The sequence below is a fragment of the Eucyclogobius newberryi genome, unplaced genomic scaffold (assembly GCF_026437365.1).
Source record: "Eucyclogobius newberryi isolate DKJ021-1_F unplaced genomic scaffold, fEucNew1.0.hap1 SCAF_9, whole genome shotgun sequence".
Lineage (NCBI taxonomy): Eukaryota > Metazoa > Chordata > Actinopteri > Gobiiformes > Gobiidae > Eucyclogobius > Eucyclogobius newberryi.
In genome coordinates this window covers 36,811,909-36,837,387 of record NW_027316532.1, presented here as the reverse complement: position 1 = coordinate 36,837,387, position 25,479 = coordinate 36,811,909, and the positions used below count along the sequence as shown (strand labels likewise).

Genomic DNA, 25,479 nt, shown 5'->3' with positions numbered 1-25,479 from the left:
TGTGCCATGGTTTGAATGAAATGTAAACCAAAAATACAGAAAGTCATAAATAGTAGACATAGTCATAAATGCACCCATTATAAAGTGCAGAGGAGACATACAACTTTTCACTGCTTAAAGCAACCATGGTGATACCTCAAGCTTTTACCAAAGTATTTAGTATTACATTTTAAAATAAGCTAATTATTGCTGTTTTGTGTACACTATCTACTGAAGCCCGCAAACCACGAGTAACCTGAGAAACTGCTGTATATTTCTGCTACGCAACAAGCAAAGCATGACTCAAAACAAGACTAAAGAAAAGAACAAACAGCACAGTGGATTAATGGAAAAAAACATATTGTAAAACAAATACTCGGTTACAAGAACAAATAAGAAATAACGACAACAGAAAAAGCAAATGAATGAAATGAAAGGACTCTTAATATAAGATAGCATTGCAATAAATAAATATTCACTTTTTGGTTGACAACATTCAATGCAGGCAAAGGGGCCACAGATTAAGGAATGTGCATATATGGATAAGACAAAGTGCTCGGAGCGTTAGGACAAACAGGAAGTACTCAACCTGCCCATTACATTCATGATTCAAGATACACCTACAATCATAGGCCACATTAATAGGTACACCTTTTCTCACACATCATCTAATAGACCAGTAACAAGGAAGCAACTTTGATGAGACGAAAAACAAACTGAATGGTGGAGAGTCTGCATAGTTTTACATACGGGCTTAGGTATAATTTGACACACACAAGTCCTTAAAAGAGAAACAATCCAATGAGCTGCAGTTCATTCATTGTTAAAACTGTCCAGGCCACAAACTGAAATCAGGCGAGTGAAGGTGTACCTTATACTATGGCCACTGTCACATTTTCTCATGTAATGGTCACGACACCAAGAACAATGTGCTTCAAAGTACAGCCACGCCCAAAATGATTTACACCCGGACCATTTTTTGTTGAATTGAATAAGACAAAACACTGGACTAAATGAATCAGACTCTTTCTAAATACCGGTAATCAAGGACAAATTCTGTCTGTATAACTGCTGGCAAATTTAGAAACATTTTTACAGTTATTTTAGTCAATATTCTGGTCGTGAGTTCTTTTCACAAATTCAAAGTGCAGGTCTGGAGTGGTTTTGAACACTTCAATATCGATCCTTACCCATAGCAATCCTTTCTTTCACCTCATTGGCTGTGTGTTTCCGAGTGTATGCATGACTTTGGGCTTAACAGCGTGTACTTTAGTGTTAATCGACATTAAAAGACAGAGAAAAGGGATCCGAGGGCGAGACCGGTGGCAGCTCCAGTCAACATCCCCAAAGCCATGTCTGCCCCGTTGTCCCGCCTCTGCTCCCGAATTACGACGTGGTTCACCCCAGAACCCGGGGCCATGTACCCGCCTGGAACTGAAGACAAAGAGCGGGACAGTGTTATGGTTCTCAAATGCACTAGCAAAGGTTCCTTTTTGACCAAAACATGTCTAATGAAGCATTAATATCTGCAGAAAATATCAAAATCACAAGTTAAGTGGTGTACGGATTTTAGGATATAGATCGCATTCATTTAAATGAGTTTTAGACCAAAAAATGTCCTTAATATAGTTCTAGTCACTATCTGAGTTTATCAACAACAACAAATGTATTGATAAGATAAGGATGGCATCCAATTATCCATGGCAAAGAAATAGACACATAAAGTAAAGGGTTAGGAAATGTCAAGAGGTTTATAGGATGGTTCAAATGTCAGAAATGATCTTCACCTTGGTATTGATAAGGGTAAGCCACAGCGTACGGCTCTCCATCAGCAGAGTATACAATCTGAGTTGGTGGAGCAGCGGTGTAGTCTCCATATGGACCGGGGACAAAGACCTGACAAAATATGACCAAACCGTAGCTTAATGATACAATTTACCACAATATATTTACCTTCAATTTAGTTTTTTTTCTGAACACCAAGTAGATGTCACAAATACTTTCTTTTGTAATATTGCAGTAAATGTAATTAAGGATTATAACAGGGTGTGCCATTCTTAGTACAGACAAAAATAGCTATGGCTGTTTTTTTTTCTCTTTAAGGTGCGACTCAGAAAACAAATCAGTGTAATCCCCCACGGGTTGATTTACCTGGGGATTTGGAGCATATTCTGAATAGGGCGGTGGAGCTGAGGCCATCGTTTCTGGTGCAAAACCAATCTGAGGAGCAGCAACAAGCTGGAAAATAAAGGCAATTTAACACAACAATTTAACAGTTTTTCACATTTAAATAAGAACTACCAATTTATAGTTTGGACAGTCTCAAAACGATTGAATATAAGGATGTCCAAACCTTTTACTTGTTAGATAGTATATTGCAATAAACATTTGTGAGCTGTCAATGAAATAGTCAATGGTTAGCGATAATCAAAACGTGTACCAGACAACTCTGTAGCTTTAAAAGAATGTGGTTTGTGACAGAGGTTGGACTTTAAAATAATTCATTAGACCTTTTTGTGGGATAAAATGCACACAACAGAGGTCCATATTATGTTAATACATTTTAAATAGGTAAATATAACATGTAATTTTAAAAAAACATGAATCTTGCCATATTGATGAAGATAAGTTTGTTATCTTAAGTTCGGGAGCAGGACCACGCCCCTTCCCGCGGCTACTTAATCATCCAGATCACATACACCTGTGTTCGTGATTTTCGTGCCCCTCCCTCCCACCCTCTTTTAAACTGTTACAATTATTCTAATTTATCTCCTAGATGGGGGTATCGAGGCCCGGGAGCCTTCAGCCCTCATCGCAAGAAGCCCCAAAACGGCATCAACTTCAGACATTCGTGTTGTTCATGTTTCTTCCCTGCCAATAAAGACCTTGCATCGTATCTGGGGTCGTGGTCCTTGCTAGTGAAACCATTTCCAGCCTCAATACCTACTTTTCTGTGAAAATAGTTATTCTATAGAAACACAATCTTACCATGTTGACCCTTGCATCCTGGAATGCCATAGTCCATGCCCTTCAATGTTTAGATGTAACAGATTAATAAAGGCTTAAAGAGAGAGACCAAAAGAATTCAGCTTCCAAACAATGTCTTACAAAGCATCGTCTGCACTGTCCGCACACAAGCTGATGACCCGTCCATCCCGACACACAATCTGGAGCAAGGAGTCGCGTGCCTTTCCTTCAGGTGGATTTAGGTCTGGGGAAATAAGAATAAGTCAACACCTCAAATCCAAGTTAAGAGTATTATCACTGAATGCTGTGTGAAGCCACCTTGACAAGCAGCTGAACTACGAATGTTGATACAGTCGATCTTCATATGGATGTCATCCTCCATGTCCCGTCTCTGCTGATCGTTGTAAAACACCAGTCGTCCATCTGAATACAAATCAAACCAGTTCCTCTTCCAGCGGCGAAGTATGGTACCTACAAACAGATATTATAGTTATTAGTCCTCAAAATTAATAGTATAACAATCAATAAACAGTCAATACTTACTTTGTCTATGGAGCCAGCCACTCTTTACCATCGCCATTACTTTGAGAAACCTGAAGACAAAAGACAATATTAGTTAAACAACTAGCTGTGTTGACATTCAAGATGTGATAACGTCTTAACCTCAGATGGAGGCAAGATCCACTTTTTCCTATTGATTACATTGGACTTTGCCATGAAATATCTAAAAGGAAAATTCACAAAACGTTGGACCTGATGATTTTTCTCAACCTAAGAACTCACTGTATAACAACTGCATTTTAATAATATTTATTTCAGCAGCCCACCATCTGTGTCAAATACTATTGGCTGATGTCACGTGTTGGCACTCTATAGTAGTTAGAATAATATGGGGCGTGTCACGTGATCTCTACCACCTCGTGACATTTGGCAGATGGCCTCAAAATAAAGGCGCCATTATTATTCGTGCTTAGGTCACATTGGTTTATTTATTTACTTTTTTCAGTATCATACACCTAAATAAATGATCTATCATGAGATGACGTTCAAAGAATATAGGCCTTGGCTTGAATAAAAGCTACGCCTATTTCTTTGGGTTGCAAAGTGTTTATCTACTGAATAAACAGAGGCCTATTCTTATGGCTAGGCCTGCTGACATTCGCCATTATTTCATACAAGAAATAAACTGACGAAGTAGCGCTGCAACACTAAGCAGATGACAAGTAGACCAACACAGAAACAACATTGGTTGGTGTTAAGCAAATTTTGCTTAACACCAACGCTGGCTGGTTCATGTGACATTAAACATATGATTATTGATTAGCTACATATGTTTACGTTATAATCAATTCCAGACCTACCTTGTTTTCTGTGCAAAATGTATGAGGACGATCGAGCACAGCACACGCAGAAAAGCTCTGATAAATGATATTTAGTTGCGCTTTTCCTTGGACAGAAGACGGGACCTTCAGTGGACTCGTCGAAATGTCTAGTTTAGCCCCGCCCACTCATTAACTCCGGGAGACGTGACGCGTCGCACCAGTTGATTACGATAAAAACAAAACAAATCTTTTGTATATATGATAGCAAATATTACAAATATCAATAAAATCACGTAGGTTTGGGGAAAACATGGTTGCAATGTATCAAGTTGTATACGTGCAAGTAAAACAACGTAATTTGAAAGTGAACATAAAATAATGATAATGTACACATAAATAAAAGATACATGAAATACAGTGCAATTCCAGACATAACTGACAAATAGTATTATACTAACAATAATAATACCGACTAACCCCGCCCAGGTCAGCACAGAGTCGTAAAACAAACGTACCCCACTCAGCGCTAGACTTGAATAGCGCAGTAGCTTCATCAGAAATGGCGACCGCAATTTACTTGGAGCATTACCTTGACAGTTAGTATCTTTCACTATCTACTACATGTATCAGTAGCGTATCTTTTAATAACTACCTTACGAGTAGAACATCTAAAAGTTTCGCAGATTTATTGTGCGATAGGCCGTGTTTCCCGCCGTGTTTACAACTAATGCTAACGAGCTAGCACGCTAACCTAGCCTGCAGTAATGATGCAAATAGCTGTTTTGTGTTATAAACCATGGATCTATAACATTATAAACAGGCCGAAGAATACAAGATTCTTATTACATTTTATATTGTTGACGATTGAATGTGTTTTAATGAACCAACACACGAACTATCTTTTATTCAGGTCACCTGCTAGTAGTAGGCCCATAATAAGTGAGATAATGTTTGGACTTGATCCTGATGGTTAAGTTAAGCATGTAAATTATATTTGATTTAGCGATTTTCTACTTACTTTATGTCAACTCGATTTACATTATGGATTTTCAACCTGTTGGTGCCCGCGTTTCCCGAAAGCGTTTACGCGCCTGGGTGGAGTGAAGTGCGTCATTTTTTTATAAACCCAAGTGATAGGGCGCAATATTGAGAACAGTTATAAGCACTGGTTGTGCTTGTTATACATAGAAAATGTAATGCAAAAACAAGAACCCCCACAAAAACTAAAAGTAAAGACATGAGCAATTGATAGAAATATAAAAGTGCCCGAAGTCTAAATTACTCTGTTTTCTGTAGGCATTGAAAACCTGCCATGTGAGCTACAAAGAAACTTCACTTTGATGCGAGATCTTGATAATAGGACAGAAGGTAATCCACACATGACACTACATTCCCTTTTCTTCGACCACGCTTTGTCTTTGAGAATACATGAGTCATAATTTTAATGTAGCATATCTGTGCAAGCAGTATTATTGAATTTGCACAAATTAATGAATACGCTGAATTATTTTTTACAGAAAAAAAGGCAGAGATTGATAAACTGGCTGAAGAATATATTCTGAATGTGAAGAACCTGGCATCAGAGCAGCGAGTGGATCACCTGCAGAAGATACAAAATGCCTACAGCAAATGCAAAGAGTTTAGTGACGACAAAGTTCAGCTAGCAATGCAGACCTATGAAATGGTATGTTTATTTTTCTATTAAGAGTTGCATACATTTATAATTGGTCTGTGATTAAATAACATGCCTTTTATAAAGGTGGACAAACACATTCGCCGTTTAGATGCAGATCTCGCAAGATTTGAGAATGAGCTTAAGGAGAAACTTGAAGTTAGCGGCTATGAGAGCGCAGAAGGAAGAAACGTAAAAAGTAATGTTGCACAACTCTGCTATTCATTCAGAGCCAATGTAAAATAACGTGAAATAACATTGTATTACATTTTTTAATTCAGAGGCAGAAACGAGAGAAAAGCGTGGATCTAGAGGAAGAGCGAAGAAAGGTTCCGATGAAGATTCACCCAAAAAGAAAAAGATGAAAAGGTATGATACCTCATGATTCCTGATGTCTTAGATTAGAGATGGTATCTGAAAAAAATTACAATTCTGTCTATCTGTTATAGCCCAGACCTGAGTGACGCCCTCCTGCCCATGCAACCATCGGACGTCCTGGACATGCCAGTCGATCCGAACGAGCCAACGTATTGTCTTTGCCACCAGGTGTCATATGGAGAGATGATTGGATGCGATAATCCTGATGTAAGTTTTTGTTACAAAACCATGTTATATACCAAGTATTTCTCTCACTCATTAGTCATGGTATATATAGGTTTATCTCAATAGCCTACATTGTTTTGTTTTTAGTGTCCGATCGAGTGGTTTCACTTTGCATGTGTTGATCTTACCACAAAACCCAAAGGAAAATGGTAAGAAATTGTGTTAATTGCCCGTCAAAACAGTATACAATGCTTTCGTAATTTTAGTCTCACTTATGTCACTTTTTTCAGGTTTTGTCCCAGGTGCACTCAAGACAGAAAGAAGAAATAAGATGTAACATTTTATATTATTTGTAGTTTTGTGAATATGTATTTCAGTTAAGAATATCCTAATGAAAAACATATAATGCTTTGATTAAGGCCAAATCCAGATTTAAAATACACCTTTGGCACTGTTTTCACCACTGGCTTGGCTCAGGTCAGCTGCAGGATTTGAAAATTGAATTGCAAATATTCTGGAATAAGGTTTTAGGAATCTTGAATTAAATTTAAAGTACATAGAACTATATTTTTAAGGAATTAAAAGCCTGCTGAGAATTTACCCTTTTTAAAAAATATATCAGAATATTTTATGGTGGCAAAAAGTTGAAGTAGCTTTTCTTCTACCTCTTGTGTATATTATGTTTTAAGAGGCACTGCGCAAATGACTGCAATTGACACTGGTACATTTTTCTTAATGAAAATGTGTTACTTCAATCATGATTTTTATTTTTTCCCCCTTTATTTGCGACATTTTTGAATGTATTGTGGTACTAACGGTCAGTCGCACAGTGTCTACATCAAATGTAAAGGGGTTTTAAGCACTTTGAATGAAATTTTCCTAATGTAGTTTGGTATGCAGGCTTTTAATATTGTGTTTAAGCCTTTCCCTTTACTCATAACTTCAAACATATACAAACAGTATATTTTATACAATAAAAAACAATATTTTGTGGAATGTGTTCCAAAGATCTATTTGTGCTATGTCAAAATAAACATTTTATTTAATAGATTTTTAGGATATTCTTTTAAGTTAGCTGTGAAAAAATGTAATTTAGGTTCAAGCCAGAATTGAGGAGCCAAAGTCTTTGTATTTTGTAACGTCAGTATTTTATAACAAATAAATATTATTCGATGATGAATAGTTAATTCTTTGGTTTTCTTTGTCAGTAGTATTGCTTATTTCCATCCATCCATTTTCTACCGCTTGTTCCCTTTCGGGGTCGCGGGTGACTGGAGCCTATCCCAGTGACTTCGGGCAACTCGTCACAGGGCCAACACAGAGACGTAGACATTGTAGACATTACAGACAGCCAATCACTAGAGCCAATTTAGAGTCACCAATTTTGCCTAGCACATGCATGTCTTTGGACGGTGGAGGAAGCCAGAGAACCCGGAGAGAACCCACAGTAAAAAGGGGAGGACAAGCAGACTCCACCCAGAGAGATCATGTGATGTTGGTCGGGTCCGGGAACCCATGATCTCCTTGGGAGGCATATTATAATATACATCTGGTTGCAAATCTAAATGATACATTTTTAATAACAGATTTAAAATCCATCATCCGACTCTTCATCCCAGCTGCACTTTTTCTCGTAGTTTGCAGAAAAATCCACTTCCACATCATAAACAAAGTCAGGATCATCTTTTTTCTTTCTATTCTTCTCAAAAAGTTGATCCATTTTGCCCTTCTTTCGAGCCAATTCGTCGTCATCCAGTTTGTTGAGATCTTGCTCGGGGTCCAACCGAAAAGAGGCGAGACTCTGCTCCAGGCTTAGCCCCCGCATGTGGTCCCGTACTATGACGTGCAGTCTCTCCAGCTGGCTCTGGGACACACTCTGGAGGTAGTCCCTGTGGCGAGGATGCTTTTTCAACTCCTCAGCTGCTTGGCTGAAGTCTGAGGAGAAGAGACAGGACACGATAACAACAGCCACAACCACATACAAAAAGCACCAGATATAATTTCGTACTTGAATCTTTTGAATATTCCCGCAAAGGTATGATCCTCCTTCGTAGCTTGTTGGTTGCCTTGTTTTCATAAATTAAAACTATGGATGGAGGACTGAACTGAACCCCACATCGCTTTGCCTCAAAATTCATCCCCAGTTACTGTTTCATCAAACCCAAAAGAGGCCGGCCTATAACCGTGATATTTTAAAGGACATACTCATCCACGATCTTCAAACATTATACTGTTATTTGCAAAGCGGAAACGGAAGTAAGTCAGGCGACATCACAAGGCACGGTATCGTTCAATGGCTGGAGCGCCCTCTACCGGACGCTTCACTAACTACAAGTGAAAACAAAGACATTGCGGGGCCTTTTGTACATTCTTAATTTAATGTAGTCTACATTTTCTCTAAAATAGCGTTACTCTATCACTAACTGTTGAAGAACAACGCTTCAAGTTTGCAGAAAGCTTATAAATCATCTAATATTGTAAACTGTTACTTTAATTTCTAATCAGGCATTGTTACGGCGCCCTTATTCCTGTAAGGGTCCTTCACAATCGTTTCCGTAAACAGTCTGGTCTAAAATCAAATATGAAACGAAATAATTGTGGATACGATACAATTCTGACAAAATAAACTATTTTCTATTAAGCTGTTCACTGTTACCACTTTGATGTCTTTAATATTGTGTTTTACGTTGGCTTGTTTGTCGACATGCCACTCTTTTGATGAGAAAGGTATGTACAACTACATAGTTATAGTTATATGTCCAAGTATCGAAAGTTTACAAATCCGGCATTTAACGTTTCTCTTTTGTATTTGATAATTCAATTCCTACTTTACAAATGTTTAGTGTTCTTTCTTTATAGATGCAGCAGTCGATTTCAACTTTTTGGAGCACACTAAAGTATCAATGGAATTAAAAAAGACTGGTTTCCATAGGTATTGTCAAAAAAGCTTCAAATATTGAATATTTCTCATTATTCTTAAACCCATGGATAAATAATGAATATCGAAATAATGATATTATCTTCTGTTTATTGTGTTGTAGAGAGTTGGTAACAACTGTTCAGTTCAACAATAATGGGCTCCTCGACAATATGTTGCTACTTTACAGCTGGCCTAAAGACATCTATGTTGATCCATTTCAACTTGCATCGCTGGGGGATCAGCGGAACTGGGAGGTACAGAGCTTGGGATGGTTGGATTATAAAATATCGTTTACCTTTTATAATGATACCATTGTGACACTTTGTGAATGTTTATAAGATGTTACTAGACTCAACCATTGACCTTGAGATGCCTGCCCACAAGTCCTCAGGATTCAGCACTTACTTGTTTCCACACCTACAAAATGTAACTGCTGGACAAATAAGCTTAACAATACCTATCCATGGTCGGTACCAAAAACCATCCTACAATGGAAACGCTTTCCATTCTGTGGACATACATCCTCCCAGTCTGCTCCTTCGGCCTGTTGAAACTTGTAAGCATTTTTTTTCCTACAATTTTTTTTCATGTGTTTTTTATCTTTTTTGGAATGATTGTGTTTATTATGACTTATATATGGAGGATTTACTCATCTCATGTTCTTACACCATAGAGATGTCAAGACTTGAAATGGTTGTTACTGGGATCTTCTCTTCAATCCTGAGATCATGATCATATATTAACTCTCTAAGGTCAACAGATAAATAGAAAAGCAGAATGAGTCATGAGAAAAATGTAGACTAATCGCAGTAAAGATGTTCATGTTGAATTGTTTACTAAAATGTGGCATTGTCTTCTAAGATTAATTTATAAATGGCTTACATCAGTTACATCAGGATTAGAGTTGAGTTGCTGTTTCTGCTGCCGCTAGAATCATAATGAGATGTCTTAAAAAACAATGAATCTGATATATATATATATATATATATATATATATATATATATATATATATATATATATATATATATATATATATATATATATATATATATATAATCAGATTCACACAACCTATTCTATTTTTTTCCCTTTCTCAAAGACACACAATTCAACAACTCGGGTTCTATTACTACCACTGTTGTGGATGCACCTTGCACTGCAAAGAACTCAAGCACCTGTCAGTGGATTAAAGTTCACCCCCAACAGGTTTTTGAGTACATTATTATTATTATTTCACTGTCTTGCCTCTTTGACCCTTTTTAATTAAATGTTTGTGTCTTGTCCCATTGCAGCTTGGCCTTGTGACGCTACAACTTCCAGTAGGCGATGCATCCATGATCCTTTCTGTGTGCGGTGGGACTCTTCTTGTCACAATAATCTGCTGTGTGGCTCTGTCCAAAACTGCATGGACAAAGACATGAAATAATATAGTTTTTAGTTATACAGATTTATTATTTTATTTATAATTGTATGTGTGTGTATATATATATATATATATATATATATATATATATATACACACAATTATATATATATAATAATTGTGAATATTTGTATTCTATATTTTTTCAAATAGCATGTAATAATATTATTATACTGTTAATGTAAATACAGACTTTTGACCAGATGTTTTGTGGCATGACTGTGTCTGGTTGACTGGATCCATGGGATCCATGGGATCCATGGAGACAGACTTGGGTTGGGTCGGTAGTTCCGCTTCCCCTTCGCCATAGCGGAATTATCCAAGGGCCCCGAAGAAACAAGAAAACTTGCATTGTAAATAGTAGTATTCACGCATTTCTATAAAATTATAGAGGCCAACGGGCGATCAAGGATCTATGTAACGAAAGGGGTCATTTTAATGGATTTATAATTTCAAGCCGAAGCTTCGTGGATCGATTCGGGGTGAAGGGTTGAAGTTGAGCTGGTGTGGGTTTCTCCGGTAAGCTCTGCGGCTCCTGTGCCGTCTCCGCTAAGCTAACGTTACAAATAAAGCCTACACATGCCGAAGGTTCACCATCTGTAGCGTTGCTAAATGAGCCTGTTAGTACGTTCTATTAAGTCGTTGGAATTTGTCGTTTTCATTCTCAAATTTTGATGTTTTTCTTAAAATTCTGGGGATATTTCTTAGCACTAGGGTGAAAACTTGGAGGTTTCCACTGCAATGAAAGTGTAGCTTATCTTGCTAACATTAGCTGATTGCTAGCACTAGTTCGTGCTAACATAGCCGCCCGCTGCAATTCTGATTGCTCATCTGAAGGGCTTTTATACTAGAAATCTGTGCTAGTAATATACAAATAATAGAAATAGAATAAAGTTCAAACTGCATCACCTCACATTTGGTTCCATAGAATAGGACATTCTCTTTACACTGCTTTACTCACTATCTAATGTAATGATATATATGGCTTATCTAGGAATATAAATAACTATATTTTAAGTATTTCAAACTGACAGAATACTTTACATTACTGTACATTTGAACATGGTAATTAACGTACATCTCTTTATTTCAGTGCCTCATGCTGATGTGAGCCTGCTTAGGTCACTCTGTCTGTTTGCCCCCACTGAGCCTCTGCCCTGTGATATTTCCCTCAACACATCACAATGTGTGACAACGGAGACGCTGAGGATAAACCTCCTGCTCCACCTGTTCGCATGAGCAGCACCATCTTCAGCACCAGCTCAGGGAAAGACTCCCTCTCTGCAAACCATAGCTCTAAACCTCTGCCCTCTGTCCCAGAAGAAAAGAAAAAAAACAAAATCATCTCAATTTTTTCAGGGGCTGAGAAAAGTATGCTAGAAACCTGTTGTCTTTTCTATTGTTCACACATGTCTGCTATTTAATTCATATTCATTTGTTTTATTGCAGGTGGTAGAAAGAAGGACAGAGACAAGGAGCGTCCAGAGATTTCCCCTCCTTCAGATTTTGAACACACCATCCATGTTGGCTTTGATGCCGTCACAGGGGAGTTTACTGTAAGTTTAGGGACTTCTTAATTCACCTAATAATGTAATACAGTTGACTATTATTATTATTATTAAAGTATTGTTGTTTTTCTTTCTCAGGGCATGCCAGAGCAGTGGGCTCGATTACTCCAGACGTCCAACATCACAAAGTTAGAGCAGAAGAAAAACCCACAAGCCGTGCTCGATGTTTTAAAATTTTATGACTCTACAGGGAATGGACGTCAAAAGTACCTCAGTTTATCATCTTCAGGTGAGTTTCGAGCACGCATTTAATTTACAGTTATTACATTTAATGTCTGTAATGTTCTGCCACTAAAATAATAGGTTAATGTTATTGTTTATTGTGCTTCATTGTTCCATCAAACATTTATTTGTGAACAGTGTAAAGCTCAGAATGGGGAATTTTGTCAGTAGTAGTGTGTATTGATCTCACACATAATGAATACAAGGCAAAGAAGAGTACGGTAACAAAAGTATTAACCTTTTATTTGAATGTTCACAGAAAAAGATGCATACACTCCAGGCCCTCAATCTGTAAGTTTTTCACACCTGTAGAAGTGATTTTTTTTTTAAATTACTTTTATTCATGCGCAAGGTAACGTTTTGTTTTCTCAATGTATTAGCCCGTCAAAAAAGGCACTGAACCATCTCAAAATATTAAAGACACCGACGATGATGACGATGATGAAACGCCTCCTCCGATTGTGGCTCCAAGACCAGAGCATACAAAAAGTGTAGGACTATGTTTCAGACTTGTATCAAGATAACAAATAAAAACAACCAAATGTATTTAGTTTTTACCTCTACCTTTGTTGTGCACAGATGTACACACGCTCTGTTATTGATCCCATTCCTGCTCCGAGCACATGCCCTGATGGTGATGCAGCATCTAAAGCGGCAGACAGACAGAAAAAGAAAAACAAGATGTCGGACGAAGAGATTATGGACAAACTGAGTAAATATTGTTCAATTTCTCTCTATAAACAAGGAATGTACATCAAATATCTATTTTTGCAACATTTCTTGTTACAGGAACTATAGTCAGCATTGGAGACCCCAAAAAGAAGTACACAAGATATGAAAAAATTGGACAGGGGTGAGTGATTAGAACATTTTAGTAGAAATGAAACAATTAAAACAAACGTTTAAAGCTTGCCTTAATACGTTGTTATACGTTTATTTTGCAGTGCATCAGGAACCGTATTTACAGCCATTGATGTTGCAACCGGACAAGAGGTAGGATAAAAAATGCATTTGATGAATTTAGGGCAGACCAAAGGATTTATCAATATGGACTGATACTGAGCCCCAGTATTATAACGTCTTAACAGTTCTCTGGATCAATAAGCTCCAGGGCTGTTAGTGCTGAGGAGCAAATATGAGCATGAAACTTCTGTCTCTCATAAGATCCCTTCTGTGAATGTGACTCGTTGGCCCCGCTCCAACCACCCAGTGCACGAGGCATGGGATGCCGTCTGCATTGCTGTGTCTGCGTGTTTGGTGTGTCCATCAAAGCAGGGCTCACGGTTCACATGAACAGGATGTATCTTATGAGTGGAGGTTACTCTCACGCCAATGGCGAGGAGCGGTGCTGCACCAGGGTTTCACCAAAACTGCAAAACACAGACTGTAGGCTACTTGTGAGGAATAAGCCCCAAAAAAGTACAGCCTTGGCCATTTTAGTCTTTCTTTTATTTATTTTTTACATATAAAAAAAAAAATTACTCAGTACTATTTGATTATTTAATTTGAAAGTTGAAAATAAAACCTGCCTAATATGTGTCAGAGAAGAGAGCTTATTTTTAAATATATATAATTACATTTATTTTGCTGTTGAAGAACCAATAAGATTACCATTAAAATACCGGATCAATAAGCTGAAATAGTAAAATATTGATGAAGCCCTGTAGTATTAAAGGTGGTATGGACGATTTTTCGGCGATTTGAGAACGCAGGCGGAAGTGCGCATGCGCACTCCCCCGTGCGGACTGATACAACACACACGTGCGCTTGTTTATTAGCGCCATGGATCGCATTGCATCGCTCGTCTCCCGTAGATTTCTGTCCACTTCTGCGTCAGCTCGAACTGTCTTTCTCCGTCTTCATTTTGCCCCGTACACTGAGGGAACTATATTATGATAGATCCATGCGCTTAGGCACGCGGAAACGTGGGGAAGAGCCTGGTGAGCGGTAGGTGCGTTTTATGATTGATACGTGGCAGGACAAATGATTTATCCACGCCACGAGGAAATATGATTAAAAAAAAATTGCTGAAAAAAATCGTCCATACCACCTTTAAGTATTGAAGTTGTACATACAATTTAAGTTTTGGCGCTTTTTCACGCACAACTGCTCTTTCATATTATGTTTGTCTTCATAGGTGGCTATCAAACAGATCAACCTACAAAAACAGCCGAAGAAGGAACTGATTATTAATGAGATTTTGGTGATGAAAGAACTGAAGAACCCCAACATTGTCAACTTTTTAGACAGGTGCAAAATAACTTTCATCTCAAATGATTTAAATGTAAAAATCTAAAGCCAGGATACCAAATTCATATTTGCTTTGTGATGCTAGTTTCCTTATGGGGGAGGAGCTCTTTGTGGTGATGGAGTATTTGGCAGGAGGCTCGTTGACAGATGTGGTGACAGAGACTTGTATGGATGAGGCTCAGATCGCTGCCGTCTGCCGAGAGGTACTTTTGACACTTCTGTATTCATTGAATATTAGTTAAATACTTAATATAATTTGTTTCATCCTTTTGAATATTTCTAGTGTTTACAAGCACTGGAATTCCTGCACGCCAATCAGGTCATCCACAGGGACATCAAAAGTGACAATGTTTTACTTGGGATGGATGGCTCCGTTAAACTCAGTAAGTCCTGCAATGTTGTAGCGGTGTAACTAACATGAAGATAATATAGAAATGTTTTGAACTCACAGTGGAGTTATAAACACAAATAAAAATGTGGATGTGATAGTAATGAGAACAAAGATATTTACAACTTATATGTACACTACTTGTCTTCTGCAGCGGATTTTGGCTTCTGTGCACAAATCACTCCAGAGCAGAGCAAAAGAAGCACCATGGTGGGCACACCTTACTGGATGGCCCCAGAGGTAGTGACAAGAAAAGCCTATGGACCTAAAGTAGACATCTGGTCCCTGGGAATCATGGCCATCGAGATGGTTGAAGGAGAGCCTCCATATCTGAATGAAAACCCTTTACGTGTAAGGACTGTTCATCTTTGCTTTTGGGTCACACAAAGGGCATAACATTAAGTATTAGTTTGTATTTGGCGTATACTGTTTTTTTTTTATCTTTTAGGTAAATTATTATATTACCGGTAAACAGGTCAATGATATTTATACACAGAATCCGCTAATGTTGCTCTCTTATTAGGCATTGTACCTGATTGCCACCAATGGCACTCCTGAACTTCAAAACCCAGAGAAGCTCTCCCCAGTCTTTAGAGACTTCCTCAATCGTTGTTTGGAAATGGATGTGGAGAAAAGAGGTGGAGGCAAAGAGCTATTGCAGGTGCATACTTTTATAATTCCTTCACTTAAGTTCTAGATTGCATTATATACTTCCTTTTTCATATTTTTATGTGACTTTGTTGGTTCGCAGCATCCGTTCCTGAAGCTGGCCAAGCCCCTGTCCAGTCTCACTCCTCTCATTCTGGCAGCCAAGGAGGCCATGAAAGGCAACCGTTAGCGGTCCACAGTAGCAGTCGCATGCCCCGATGCTGTGCACCGAAACGTGCCAACGAATTAGATTTTGTGCCAGACAATTGGCTGAGAGTTTTTAAGAGATTTGCCACTCTTGATGCACCAGCCATAAATGCCCTGACACACCTCACTGTGAAGACCAAAAACATGGAGCACACCCCACCGCTGTCCGCATGAACTCAGATCTCAGAAGACAAGTCAAACAAGTGCTTAATTTCAAGAGTCAGGCGTAGTCATTTTGTACAGATATCTTGGCAACAACTTTGGGCTAGGCTTGTATTTAACTTGGAATGAAGAAGACGCCTAGTTTCTTTTTAGTTTTTTTAATCAACTGCCTTAAACAAATGCAAATGTTGCCTAATGTATTGTTGATTATGTCTGTAATTTTCCCATGATTTTTACTACCTTTGTAATTACCTTCTCAGCTTGTCATTGTCTTAGTTATTTTGATACTTGAATTTCATATGTGCCCTTTTCTTGCTATACTGTATTCTGGCTCTCTGTCAACTTTAGACATGTTGTTTGAACTTTTTTCTGCAAGTTTTATAGGAATCAATCCACAGCATTTCTTGATCATGGAAATGTGTTGAAACTCTCCAACATCCTTACCTGGACTTCTGTACCACTTCCCCTGTCAGTATCACAAGTCTCCTGATATCAGAGGTGCACCTTACAGGCTCATTAAAATCTTAGTTTGACAGGGTTTATACGTTGTTGTTCTTTATTATTATATTAAAAAGTGAGTCTTGTCCTACTCTGTCCTTTGTGTCCTTCTAGCCTAAAACTCTTCTCGTATATATTATGTAGCTGGTGCGGGATGACAATAGTTAGAAGTTGAAAGCTGGAAATATGTTTGTTTTAATGTTCTGAATACTAACACCCCTGTCTGTGCACTCTAATAAATGCAAATACACCTGCTTTTGTGAAAGTATTTGGTGCCAAAAACAACGGTCAAATCTTATTTGTTTTTGTTTGATATACTACAAAACATACTTTTATTTTGAACTGTTGAGACCGGAAGTGAGCTCGGCACTACCGCTGCACCGGAAGCGCAGCTGCGTTAATCTCGTCTTTACGGTCTTTACAAAGAAATAACCTTTTTGTGCTTATTAAATCGTGATATGGCTGGTTTGAAGGACAGAGATGCGTACTTACGACTTAACTTTCTATATCAGGTAGGAATCTCTTTATTAGCTTGTCATGTAATTAGCTTAAACGTGGCAAGAGACAAAAACGTGCTGTTTCTGTACAGGCGGCGCACTGTGTTTTGGCTCAAAATCCCGACAACATTGAACTGGCGCGTTTCTACTGCTTCACCCAGAAGACCATCGCCAGACGCTTGGTCCTCAGACAGTGAGATGAACCTAAAAGCTATTGGATACAGTTCAGTTTCGCCAGTTTGCACTAATGACACCTTGTTGTATTGGCTTTGTAGGATAAAAGCAAGAGCTATAGCAAAGTCTAATACATCCATGGGCCCAATAAAGGGTCACCTTATTGGCTATTTCTGCTGGCTCCACATGCATAAATGACATGTTCACGTTATGTTCTGGGCTGTGGATGACACTGCTATTATTCGAGGTTTTATTCCATTATTTCTATTTCAGGGATCCATCAGTAAAAAGGACACTATGTAAGAAGTGCTGCTCACTCCTAATTCCAGGTGTAACGGCAACTACAAGACAGAAAAGTAAGTAGACTACTCCTCATCCGTGGGTTGGGTTTTGAACAGTACCAGAAATGTTGAACTCAATATTGTTTTTACTTTTTAAGAAAAAAAGTGCAAGGCCCGCTTCACGGTGACAACATGCCTCAGTTGTGGAGAGAAAAAGGCGTTTCTGAATAATCCAGACTATGTTTTATGGTCTGATCGTCCCGAAGCCCAACTACAGGAACAGAAGGGATCAAGTAAGACTGCTTATTATGTGGAGAGAAATGATAACTTCCAATATGCAAAAAATTAAAAATGTCTTTCTTGTCCACAGCATCTGGCCCGTCATCTAAAAATCAACAGAAAATGATAAAGTCTGTTGCAAACACCTCCAAAGAAAGTGAAGAGCAGGTTAGAGCCGGCCATTCAGCTGAAGCAGGACCTTCGACTGCAAGTTAGATACAACATATTTGTTTTTTAACTCTTTATTGAGCTTTTAGTCTCTGTGAGACTGTGATCCATAGTACAAAAACATTTTTTTTTTCATCAATCACATTTTGTGATGTACAGTGCACAACAGCACTTACAAATGTTAAAAGTAAATTTTGTTTAAAACACTATCTTATGGCCTTTTATTATTTATTTTTCTTTTTTTCTCCTTTGGTCTCCTTTGGTCCTCTGAATCCTTTCTTCTGAGAGTAGAGAAGGTTCTTAGAAAACAGTTTTGGGATGTAGCCCATAAATAGGAGGAGGGCCAGTATCATTCCTGCAAAAAAATATATATTTAGTAATTGCCAGATACAATTTCAATGAAAACATTGGATGTTAAAAAAATGTTTACAGTACTTGCCTGTGACAGAGCTAAGCCAGTAGACCAGGGCATATTGTAGGTAGCTGAACCCTGGACAGTGGAATGTGAGGCCATAAGCCAAGGAGGGGTTCACAAACCCTGAGGTGAAGTTTCTGGCTGCAAAGGAATAAGTGTAAGTAGTAACTCTCCAAAAAGTAATTATCAAATCACTCGTGTCCTAGTTTATGATGGGATTTAAAACCTACCTGAATGTGACAAGAAAGCGAGCAGCACAGCCATCAGGGGTATGCGGATCAGAGCAGACCGCCGCCGAAGGCTGAGGAGGATGAGATGAAACACCAAAGCACAAATAAACTCTGTGAAATAACCCTGAAGCAGAGACACCCTCAGAGACGTGCTGCATTCACTGGCCATTAGATTCTTGATCATGTGCATGTCTGTCAGCTCCAGGCCCCAGTAGTAAACAGCCACTAAAATGGCAAGGTGAGACCCAAGGAAGTGGGCTACAAGAGCGAGCAGAGTGGACAGTGCAGAGGCGTCCATCTGAAGATACCGCTGTAGCGACACTGAGGGGTTTCCTGAAGCTGCCCCAGAGATGATGCCATGGCTCAAAAGCACCACAAACAATATGGTCACTGTCACATCGGGACCAAGACCACCGGCCCATTCACCCACTTCTACTATAGTCTGCACCTCTAGCAAACACCCCACCAGCATGAATGAAGACGCAAACTCCAACATGAAACTGAAACGTGGCCATTTCTTTGTGAGGATCCGAATCAAGACTGCAGATAAAACGACTGCCACAAAGTATCCAAGAGATGCGTTTAGTCCAGACATGGCTCAGGTAAACGGTCCAGCTTTGAAGTGATGTGGAATGAATGAGATCTGACTCGCAGCTATATTTTCTCTTGGACAACGTGGCGCTCACAGAGGGGCATTTCTTATCAAAGACACGTCAGGCTTTATCCCCCAAAACACCTGCCAAAGTACACATGGACCACCACAGGGTCATGTCAGGAGGCTTGGCCCACAAAACTGGGTCATATGTAAATGGACTGCGGCTTCATGCTTTTAAGTGTGCACCCAGACTAAACGTGGTAATGTACTAGTATTTATTTGAACTTTGCTTAAAAATGCACTATGTCGTTTTTCTGGTGGAAGTTTAGTTTAGCTTGGAGTGTTCCAGTTTTGCAATAAACTCGTACATCTCCGTAGAGCACCACCAGGCCAAGTTACAGGTCAGATCTGTGGAAAAACTACCTCCACCCCAGAGCTCACCTGCTCCTCGACCTTCATCATCACATCCCAGGTACTCCTCCCCACTGCTCGGCCATGTAAACCCCCCAAAACAACACGTCCACTTTTCAGTTTGTCCCACACTCCCCATCCCCTCATCTCCTTCACATCCTCTCATCTCCTTCACATCCTCTCATCTCCTTCACATCCCCTCATCTCCTTCACATCCTCTCATCTCCTTCACATCCTCTCATCTCCTTCACATCCTCTCATCTCCTTCACATCTCACATCCCCTCATCTCCTTCACATCCTCTCATCTCCTTCACATCCTCTCATCTCCTTCACATCCCCTCATCTCCTTCACATCCCCTCATCTCCTTCACATCCTCTCATCTCCTTCACATCCTCTCATCTCCTTCACATCCTCTCATCTCCTTCACATCCCCTCATCTCCTTCACATCTTCTCATCTCCTTCACATCCTCTCATCTCCTTCACATCCTCTCATCGTCTTCCTTTAACCTTCCCCTTCTCATCATCATCCTCGACCTCTTCCACCACCAGTGTCCAGGCTCTAGAGGGAGATGACTCCTAAATTACATCTAATCTGCCATGCTCATCATTACAATGTCTTCTGTCTGGGTCTAATAACTTTACTTTATTGATTGAGTATATATTTTTTGAGACGAGGCAAATTTGGTAAAATTATTTTAGTGCAGTTTTAACACTACATTGAAAATAAAGGAAAAGTACTTGTCGCTGTCATTCCTCATTCGTCCAGGAATGATCCATTGTAGAAAAAAAAATCAGTTGTAGTCATCTAGACACTATTTTGTTTTACTTTTAGGTCAAATCTCTTGAAAGCCTTGACATTCATAAAAGCCTGGCTCACTCATGGCCCTACATTTTACAAGCACACTGAGTGTTAAATGCACCATGTGAAGTCTGGTGGACTATTTTCTAACATTAGTCTCCCACCACAGTTATACGTATGACCAGGGCATTGTTGTTGTTTTATGGCGGTTGGCATCCAATTGTTGCATTACCGCCAGACTTTATTCCTCAGACTTTTCGTAGTTGTTGTTGTTGTTGTTGTTGTTGTTTTATGGCGGTTGGCATCCAATTGTTGCATTACCGCCAGACTTCTTGTTGTTGTTGTTGTTGTTGTTTTATGGCGGTTGGCATCCAATTGTTGTTGTTGTTGTTGTTGTTGTTTTATGGCGGTTGGCATCCAATTGTTGCATTACCGCCAGACTTTATTCCTCAGACTTTTCGTAGTTGTTGTTGTTGTTGTTGTTGTTTTATGGCGGTTGGCATCCAAGTGTTGCATTACCGCCAGACTTTATTCCTCAGACTTTGTCGTAGTCCTCAGACTCTGTCGTAGTCCGTAAAAGTACTCCTTCCATTGCTTTGGTGTTACAAAGCCCATGAGGTCATGATATGTCTTTGTGACTAGAATAGTTGTTGTTGTTTCAGAGACCAACCGGCTTTATTCCAGGGAGACTCTTCTTCATCTTCCTCTCCTTCTTTGACGTTTGGTGCTTCCACCGTACAGCTTTATTCTTTAGGCTTCATTCTATAGGCTTTAATATTTCCACTGATGTCGCTGCTTGGTAGCCGTGCGTCTACGAGACTGGGCGAGGACAGGAGACCACCCCCACCCCCATCTCGTCACTCTGATCACTCTGACTCCCCACAAGCAGACCCCCATCACTCCGACTCCCATTTAGCGCCTTTAGCCTGTTTTCTATATCTGCCCAATCAAGCTCCTTTGTTCCAAGGAATCTCCCTGCAGCTTTAGCAATGATCCTGATCCTTTCAGTTCTGCTTTGAGTCTGAGCAGCACAGTTTACAACATCCACCATAAAGAGTACAAAATCCTCTCTATCCACAACCAGGGTATTCTCATTCATTCTGGAACCTGCACACTTGGGACCTCCACTCTTGAAACCTTCACACTTCTTGGGAGCCACGCTGGCCTTTCTCATTTCGCCCTGGCTGGGAGCAGCGCTGGCTCCTCTCTCTGTATTTACTCTAAACTCGTTACTTGAAACTTTCTTGACTGCATCTGCATAGGATATACCTTGAGAGACCTTTATTTTATGCACCTCAGCAGCTCTTTTGCTAAACCTGCATCCCCCGTAGGCAGAGCTATGTTCTTCCCCACAGTTACAGCACTTCAGTTTTGCTCCCACGTCACACTTCCCATACTCGTGATCTCCTGCACATTTACCACATCTTTGCCTCCCTCTACAGACCGCTGCAATATGCCCAAAGCGCTGGCACATAAAGCAACGCAGGGGCGGTGGAACATATGGCCTAACGTCATGGCACATGAACCCAATGAACACCTTACTAGGCAGGCACCTCCCTTCAAGTGTTACCATTACCGACAAGCTGTCACATCTTACCCCAGACCGGGTCACCTTCAACCGCCTAGCGTCCACCACCGTAGCTCCAGTCAAATTCTCCTTAACTTCATCCACAGACGTCGCCGTAGGGACACCTACTATAACTCCTCTGACCGTGTTTCTTTCAGCATCAGACACAAGAATGTCCTTTCCACCCAGACGTTTAGTTCCAATCGCCTTCCGTTGCTGAGCCGCGTCCTTGCACACGACCAGCAGCGAGCCATCTCTAAGGACACTCGCACTCTTGATCACTCCCACAGCTACAGTTAGGCTCTTTGACAATGCCACTGAATTCCACTCCTTAAAGGATGCACTATCCTGTGCAAGCTTTATGATCACCTTACAGTCTCTGCTCTCACTCCGGATATCAATAGCTTCAGCCTCATCCTGCTGCTCATTCCCAGAACCCTCGGACGAGCTAAGGGACTTTTTACGTTTCCGGGCACGTGCAGCCAGAAAAGGCTGCTCCTCCACGCCGTCCAGAACGTCTTCGACCACCGATCCACTCTCCTCCGCCATCTCCCGTCTCTCCAGACCGGAGACTAGCTCTTCTTCTTCTTCTTCTTCTTACTTTAACCTCGTTACTTGACACTTTCGTCGAACGAGCAGGGGCAGGGCAGGAGAGACCTGCCTTGTAGTTGTATCTATTCCTCAGACATTGGCTGAATGGTCCACATCCTTTAAGGAGTGGAATTCAGTGGCATTGTCAAAGAGCCTAACTGTAGCTGTGGGAGTGATCAAGAGTGCGAGTGTCCTTAGAGATGGCTCCGGGTTTGTGAGAGCCCGGAACTGTGTGTCTGACACTCGGACCTGCAGTGTGGGGGCGCCCCAGGGCACTGTCCTCGCGCCCTTTCTCTTCACCCTTTACACTGCAGACTTCAGACATGACACGGACAGCTGTGTCCTGCAGAAGTTCTCTGACGACTCTGCCATCATCGGACTCATCACGGACGACGATGACGCGGAGTACAGGGGACTGGAGCAGGACTTTGTGGACTGGTGTCAGCGGAACCACCTCCTCATCAACGCGGGGAAGACCAAGGAGATGGTGGTGGATTTCCGCAGACGCCACCCCACTGCCCCCTCACCAGTGAACATCCAGGGACGGGACATTGAGAGAGTGGACTCATACAAGTACCTGGGTGTTCATCTGAACCACAAACTGGACTGGACTCATAACACAGACGCACTGTACAGGAAGAGCCAGAGTCGGCTCTACCTCCTGAGGAGACTCAGGTCTTTTGGAGTGACAGGGCCACTCCTGAAGACCTTCTACGACTCTGTGGTGGCATCAGCTCCTGTACGGTGTGGCCTGCTGGAGCAGCAGCATCACAGAGAGGGAGAGGAAGAGGCTGGACAGAGTCATCAAGAAGTCCAGCTCCGTCCTGGGCTGTGCTCTGGACTCGGTGCAGGAGGTGGGGGACAGGAGGGTCCTGGCTAGATTCACATCTATGCTGGAACATGAGTGTCACCCCCTGCAGGACACTCTGTCCGCTCTGGAGAGCAGCTTCAGTGAGAGACTGATCCACCCTCGATGTGCGAAGGAAAGGTTCCGTAGGTCTTTCCTTCCTGCTGCTGTCAGACTTTATAACAAAAACTGTTAGTACTGAACACTCGCAATACTGACCTAACCATGTGCAATTCTGTCATATGTGCAATTGCTGTTGGAATTCATGTGCAATTCATGTGCAATTCATGTGAAATTCATGTGCAATCTATGTGCTGTCGTGACACATATTCATGTGCAATTACTGTCGTGATCACATGCAATGGTATTTATGTATTTATTTATTTATTTGTCTATGGGAGTTTTTATTTATTTATAGGAGATCTTCTACTGAAAGTGTTTTTCAGACTTCCTATAAGTGATCTGTTCTTCTGTATCTACCTCTGTATCTACCTGCGTTGCACCAATGAAATTTCCCCATGTGGGACAATAAAGGAATATCTTATCTTATGTTGTTGTTGTTGTTTTATGGCGGTTGGCATCCAAGTGTTGCATTACCGCCAGACTTTATTCCTCAGACTTTGTCGTAGTCCTCAGACTCTGTCGTAGTCCGTAAAAGTACTCCTTCCATTGCTTTGGTGTTACAAAGCCCATGAGGTCATGATATGTCTTTGTGACTAGAATAGTTGTTGTTGTTTCAGAGACCAACCGGCTTTATGGGGTGGGGGTGGTCTCCCGCCCCCGCCCAGTCCCGCAGACGCACGGCCACCAAGCAGCGACACCAGTGGACACACCAAAGCCCACAGAATGAAGCCTAAAGAACAAAGCTGCACGGCGGAAGCGCCGAACGTCAAAGAAGGAGAGGAAGACGAAGAAGAGTCTCCCTGGAACAAAGCCGGTTGTTGTTGTTGTTGTTGTTGTTGTTGTTGTTTTATGGCGGTTGGCATCCAAGTGTTGCATTACCGCCAGACTTTATTCCTCAGACTTTGTCGTAGTCCTCAGACTCTGTCGTAGTCCGTAAAAGTACTCCTTCCATTGCTTTGGCGTTACAAAGCCCATGAGGTCATGATATGTCTTTGTGACCGGCTCTATTCCAGGGAGACTCCCCTTCATCTTCCCCTCCCCCCCCGACGCCCGGCGCCTCCACCGCACAGCTCCACTCTTCAGGCCCCACTCCACAGGCCTCAACATGTCCACTGATGTCGCCGCCCGGCAGCCGCGCATCCACGAGACCGGGCGAGGACAGGAGACCACCCCCACCCCCATCTCGTCACTCTGATCACTCTGACTCCCCACAAGCAGACCCCCATCACTCCGACTCCCATTTAGCGCCTTTAGCCTGTTTTCTATATCTGCCCAATCAAGCTCCTTTGTTCCAAGGAATCTCCCTGCAGCTTTAGCAATGATCCTGATCCTTTCAGTTCTGCCTTGAGTCTGAGCAGCACAGCCTACAACATCCACCATAAAGAGTACAAAATCCTCTCTATCCACAACCAGGGTATTCTCATTAATTCTGGAACCTGCACACCTGGGACCTCCACTCCTGAAACCTTCACACTTCTTGGGAGCCACGCTGGCCTCTCTCATTTCGCCCTGGCTGGGAGCAGCGCTGGCTCCTCTCTCTGCATTTACTCTAAACTCGTTACCCGAAACTTTCCTGACTGCATCTGCACAGGATATACCCTGAGAGACCTCCATTTTCTGCACCTCAGCAGCTCCTTTGCTAAACCTGCATCCCCCGTAGGCAGAGCCATGTTCCTCCCCACAGTCACAGCACCTCAGTTCCGCACCCACGTCACACCTCCCATACTCA

At 41.0% G+C, this 25,479-nt stretch overlaps 8 protein-coding genes across 8 annotated transcripts in view; 4 read left to right on the top strand and 4 right to left on the bottom strand.

The window, feature by feature from the left end:
* Window positions 1–405: 405 nt before the first annotated feature.
* Window positions 406–4,442, bottom strand: plekhb2 (pleckstrin homology domain containing, family B (evectins) member 2). Its single transcript, XM_072438167.1, has 8 exons — window positions 4,308–4,442; window positions 3,490–3,539; window positions 3,265–3,417; window positions 3,088–3,190; window positions 2,968–3,007; window positions 2,131–2,217; window positions 1,767–1,875; window positions 406–1,407 (listed from the first exon to the last, which is right to left on the bottom strand). The coding sequence occupies exons 2-8, from the start codon at window positions 3,524–3,526 to the stop codon at window positions 1,265–1,267; spliced, it is 672 nt and encodes a 223-aa protein (XP_072294268.1). The 5' UTR covers window positions 3,527–3,539; window positions 4,308–4,442; the 3' UTR covers window positions 406–1,264.
* Window positions 4,013–25,479, bottom strand: part of LOC140353566 (transmembrane protein 205) — a 42,055-nt gene continuing 20,588 nt past the window's right edge. The window contains exon 5 of the mRNA XM_072438169.1: window positions 4,013–4,024. The gene's annotated coding sequence lies outside the window, so the exon portion shown is untranslated. The remainder of the gene's footprint in view (window positions 4,025–25,479) is intronic.
* On the top strand, window positions 4,751–7,670 carry ing5a (inhibitor of growth family, member 5a). Its single transcript, XM_072438623.1, has 8 exons — window positions 4,751–4,864; window positions 5,565–5,636; window positions 5,786–5,952; window positions 6,028–6,139; window positions 6,222–6,309; window positions 6,390–6,525; window positions 6,631–6,692; window positions 6,774–7,670. Exons 1-8 carry the CDS (start codon window positions 4,828–4,830, stop codon window positions 6,811–6,813), a joined length of 714 nt encoding a protein of 237 aa, XP_072294724.1. The 5' UTR covers window positions 4,751–4,827; the 3' UTR covers window positions 6,814–7,670.
* cep19 (centrosomal protein 19) lies at window positions 7,095–8,715 on the bottom strand. Its single transcript, XM_072438625.1, has 2 exons — window positions 8,492–8,715; window positions 7,095–8,418 (listed from the first exon to the last, which is right to left on the bottom strand). The coding sequence occupies exons 1-2, from the start codon at window positions 8,619–8,621 to the stop codon at window positions 8,072–8,074; spliced, it is 477 nt and encodes a 158-aa protein (XP_072294726.1). The 5' UTR covers window positions 8,622–8,715; the 3' UTR covers window positions 7,095–8,071.
* Window positions 9,027–10,825, top strand: pigx (phosphatidylinositol glycan anchor biosynthesis, class X). The gene is made up of 6 exons (XM_072438087.1): window positions 9,027–9,210; window positions 9,343–9,415; window positions 9,525–9,657; window positions 9,743–9,959; window positions 10,504–10,610; window positions 10,697–10,825. The coding sequence occupies exons 1-6, from the start codon at window positions 9,147–9,149 to the stop codon at window positions 10,823–10,825; spliced, it is 723 nt and encodes a 240-aa protein (XP_072294188.1). The 5' UTR covers window positions 9,027–9,146.
* Window positions 11,120–17,025, top strand: pak2b (p21 protein (Cdc42/Rac)-activated kinase 2b). Its single transcript, XM_072438113.1, has 15 exons — window positions 11,120–11,346; window positions 11,921–12,198; window positions 12,277–12,383; window positions 12,474–12,624; window positions 12,877–12,908; window positions 12,998–13,108; window positions 13,197–13,329; window positions 13,407–13,470; window positions 13,562–13,610; window positions 14,755–14,867; window positions 14,953–15,070; window positions 15,151–15,250; window positions 15,410–15,606; window positions 15,779–15,916; window positions 16,007–17,025. Exons 2-15 carry the CDS (start codon window positions 12,012–12,014, stop codon window positions 16,091–16,093), a joined length of 1,587 nt encoding a protein of 528 aa, XP_072294214.1. The 5' UTR covers window positions 11,120–11,346; window positions 11,921–12,011; the 3' UTR covers window positions 16,094–17,025.
* Window positions 17,158–18,372, top strand: rpp21 (ribonuclease P subunit p21). The gene is made up of 5 exons (XM_072438871.1): window positions 17,158–17,282; window positions 17,360–17,460; window positions 17,715–17,797; window positions 17,881–18,015; window positions 18,093–18,372. Exons 1-5 carry the CDS (start codon window positions 17,229–17,231, stop codon window positions 18,215–18,217), a joined length of 498 nt encoding a protein of 165 aa, XP_072294972.1. The 5' UTR covers window positions 17,158–17,228; the 3' UTR covers window positions 18,218–18,372.
* On the bottom strand, window positions 18,228–19,518 carry aqp12 (aquaporin 12). The gene is made up of 3 exons (XM_072438870.1): window positions 18,815–19,518; window positions 18,609–18,725; window positions 18,228–18,524 (listed from the first exon to the last, which is right to left on the bottom strand). Exons 1-3 carry the CDS (start codon window positions 19,407–19,409, stop codon window positions 18,394–18,396), a joined length of 843 nt encoding a protein of 280 aa, XP_072294971.1. The 5' UTR covers window positions 19,410–19,518; the 3' UTR covers window positions 18,228–18,393.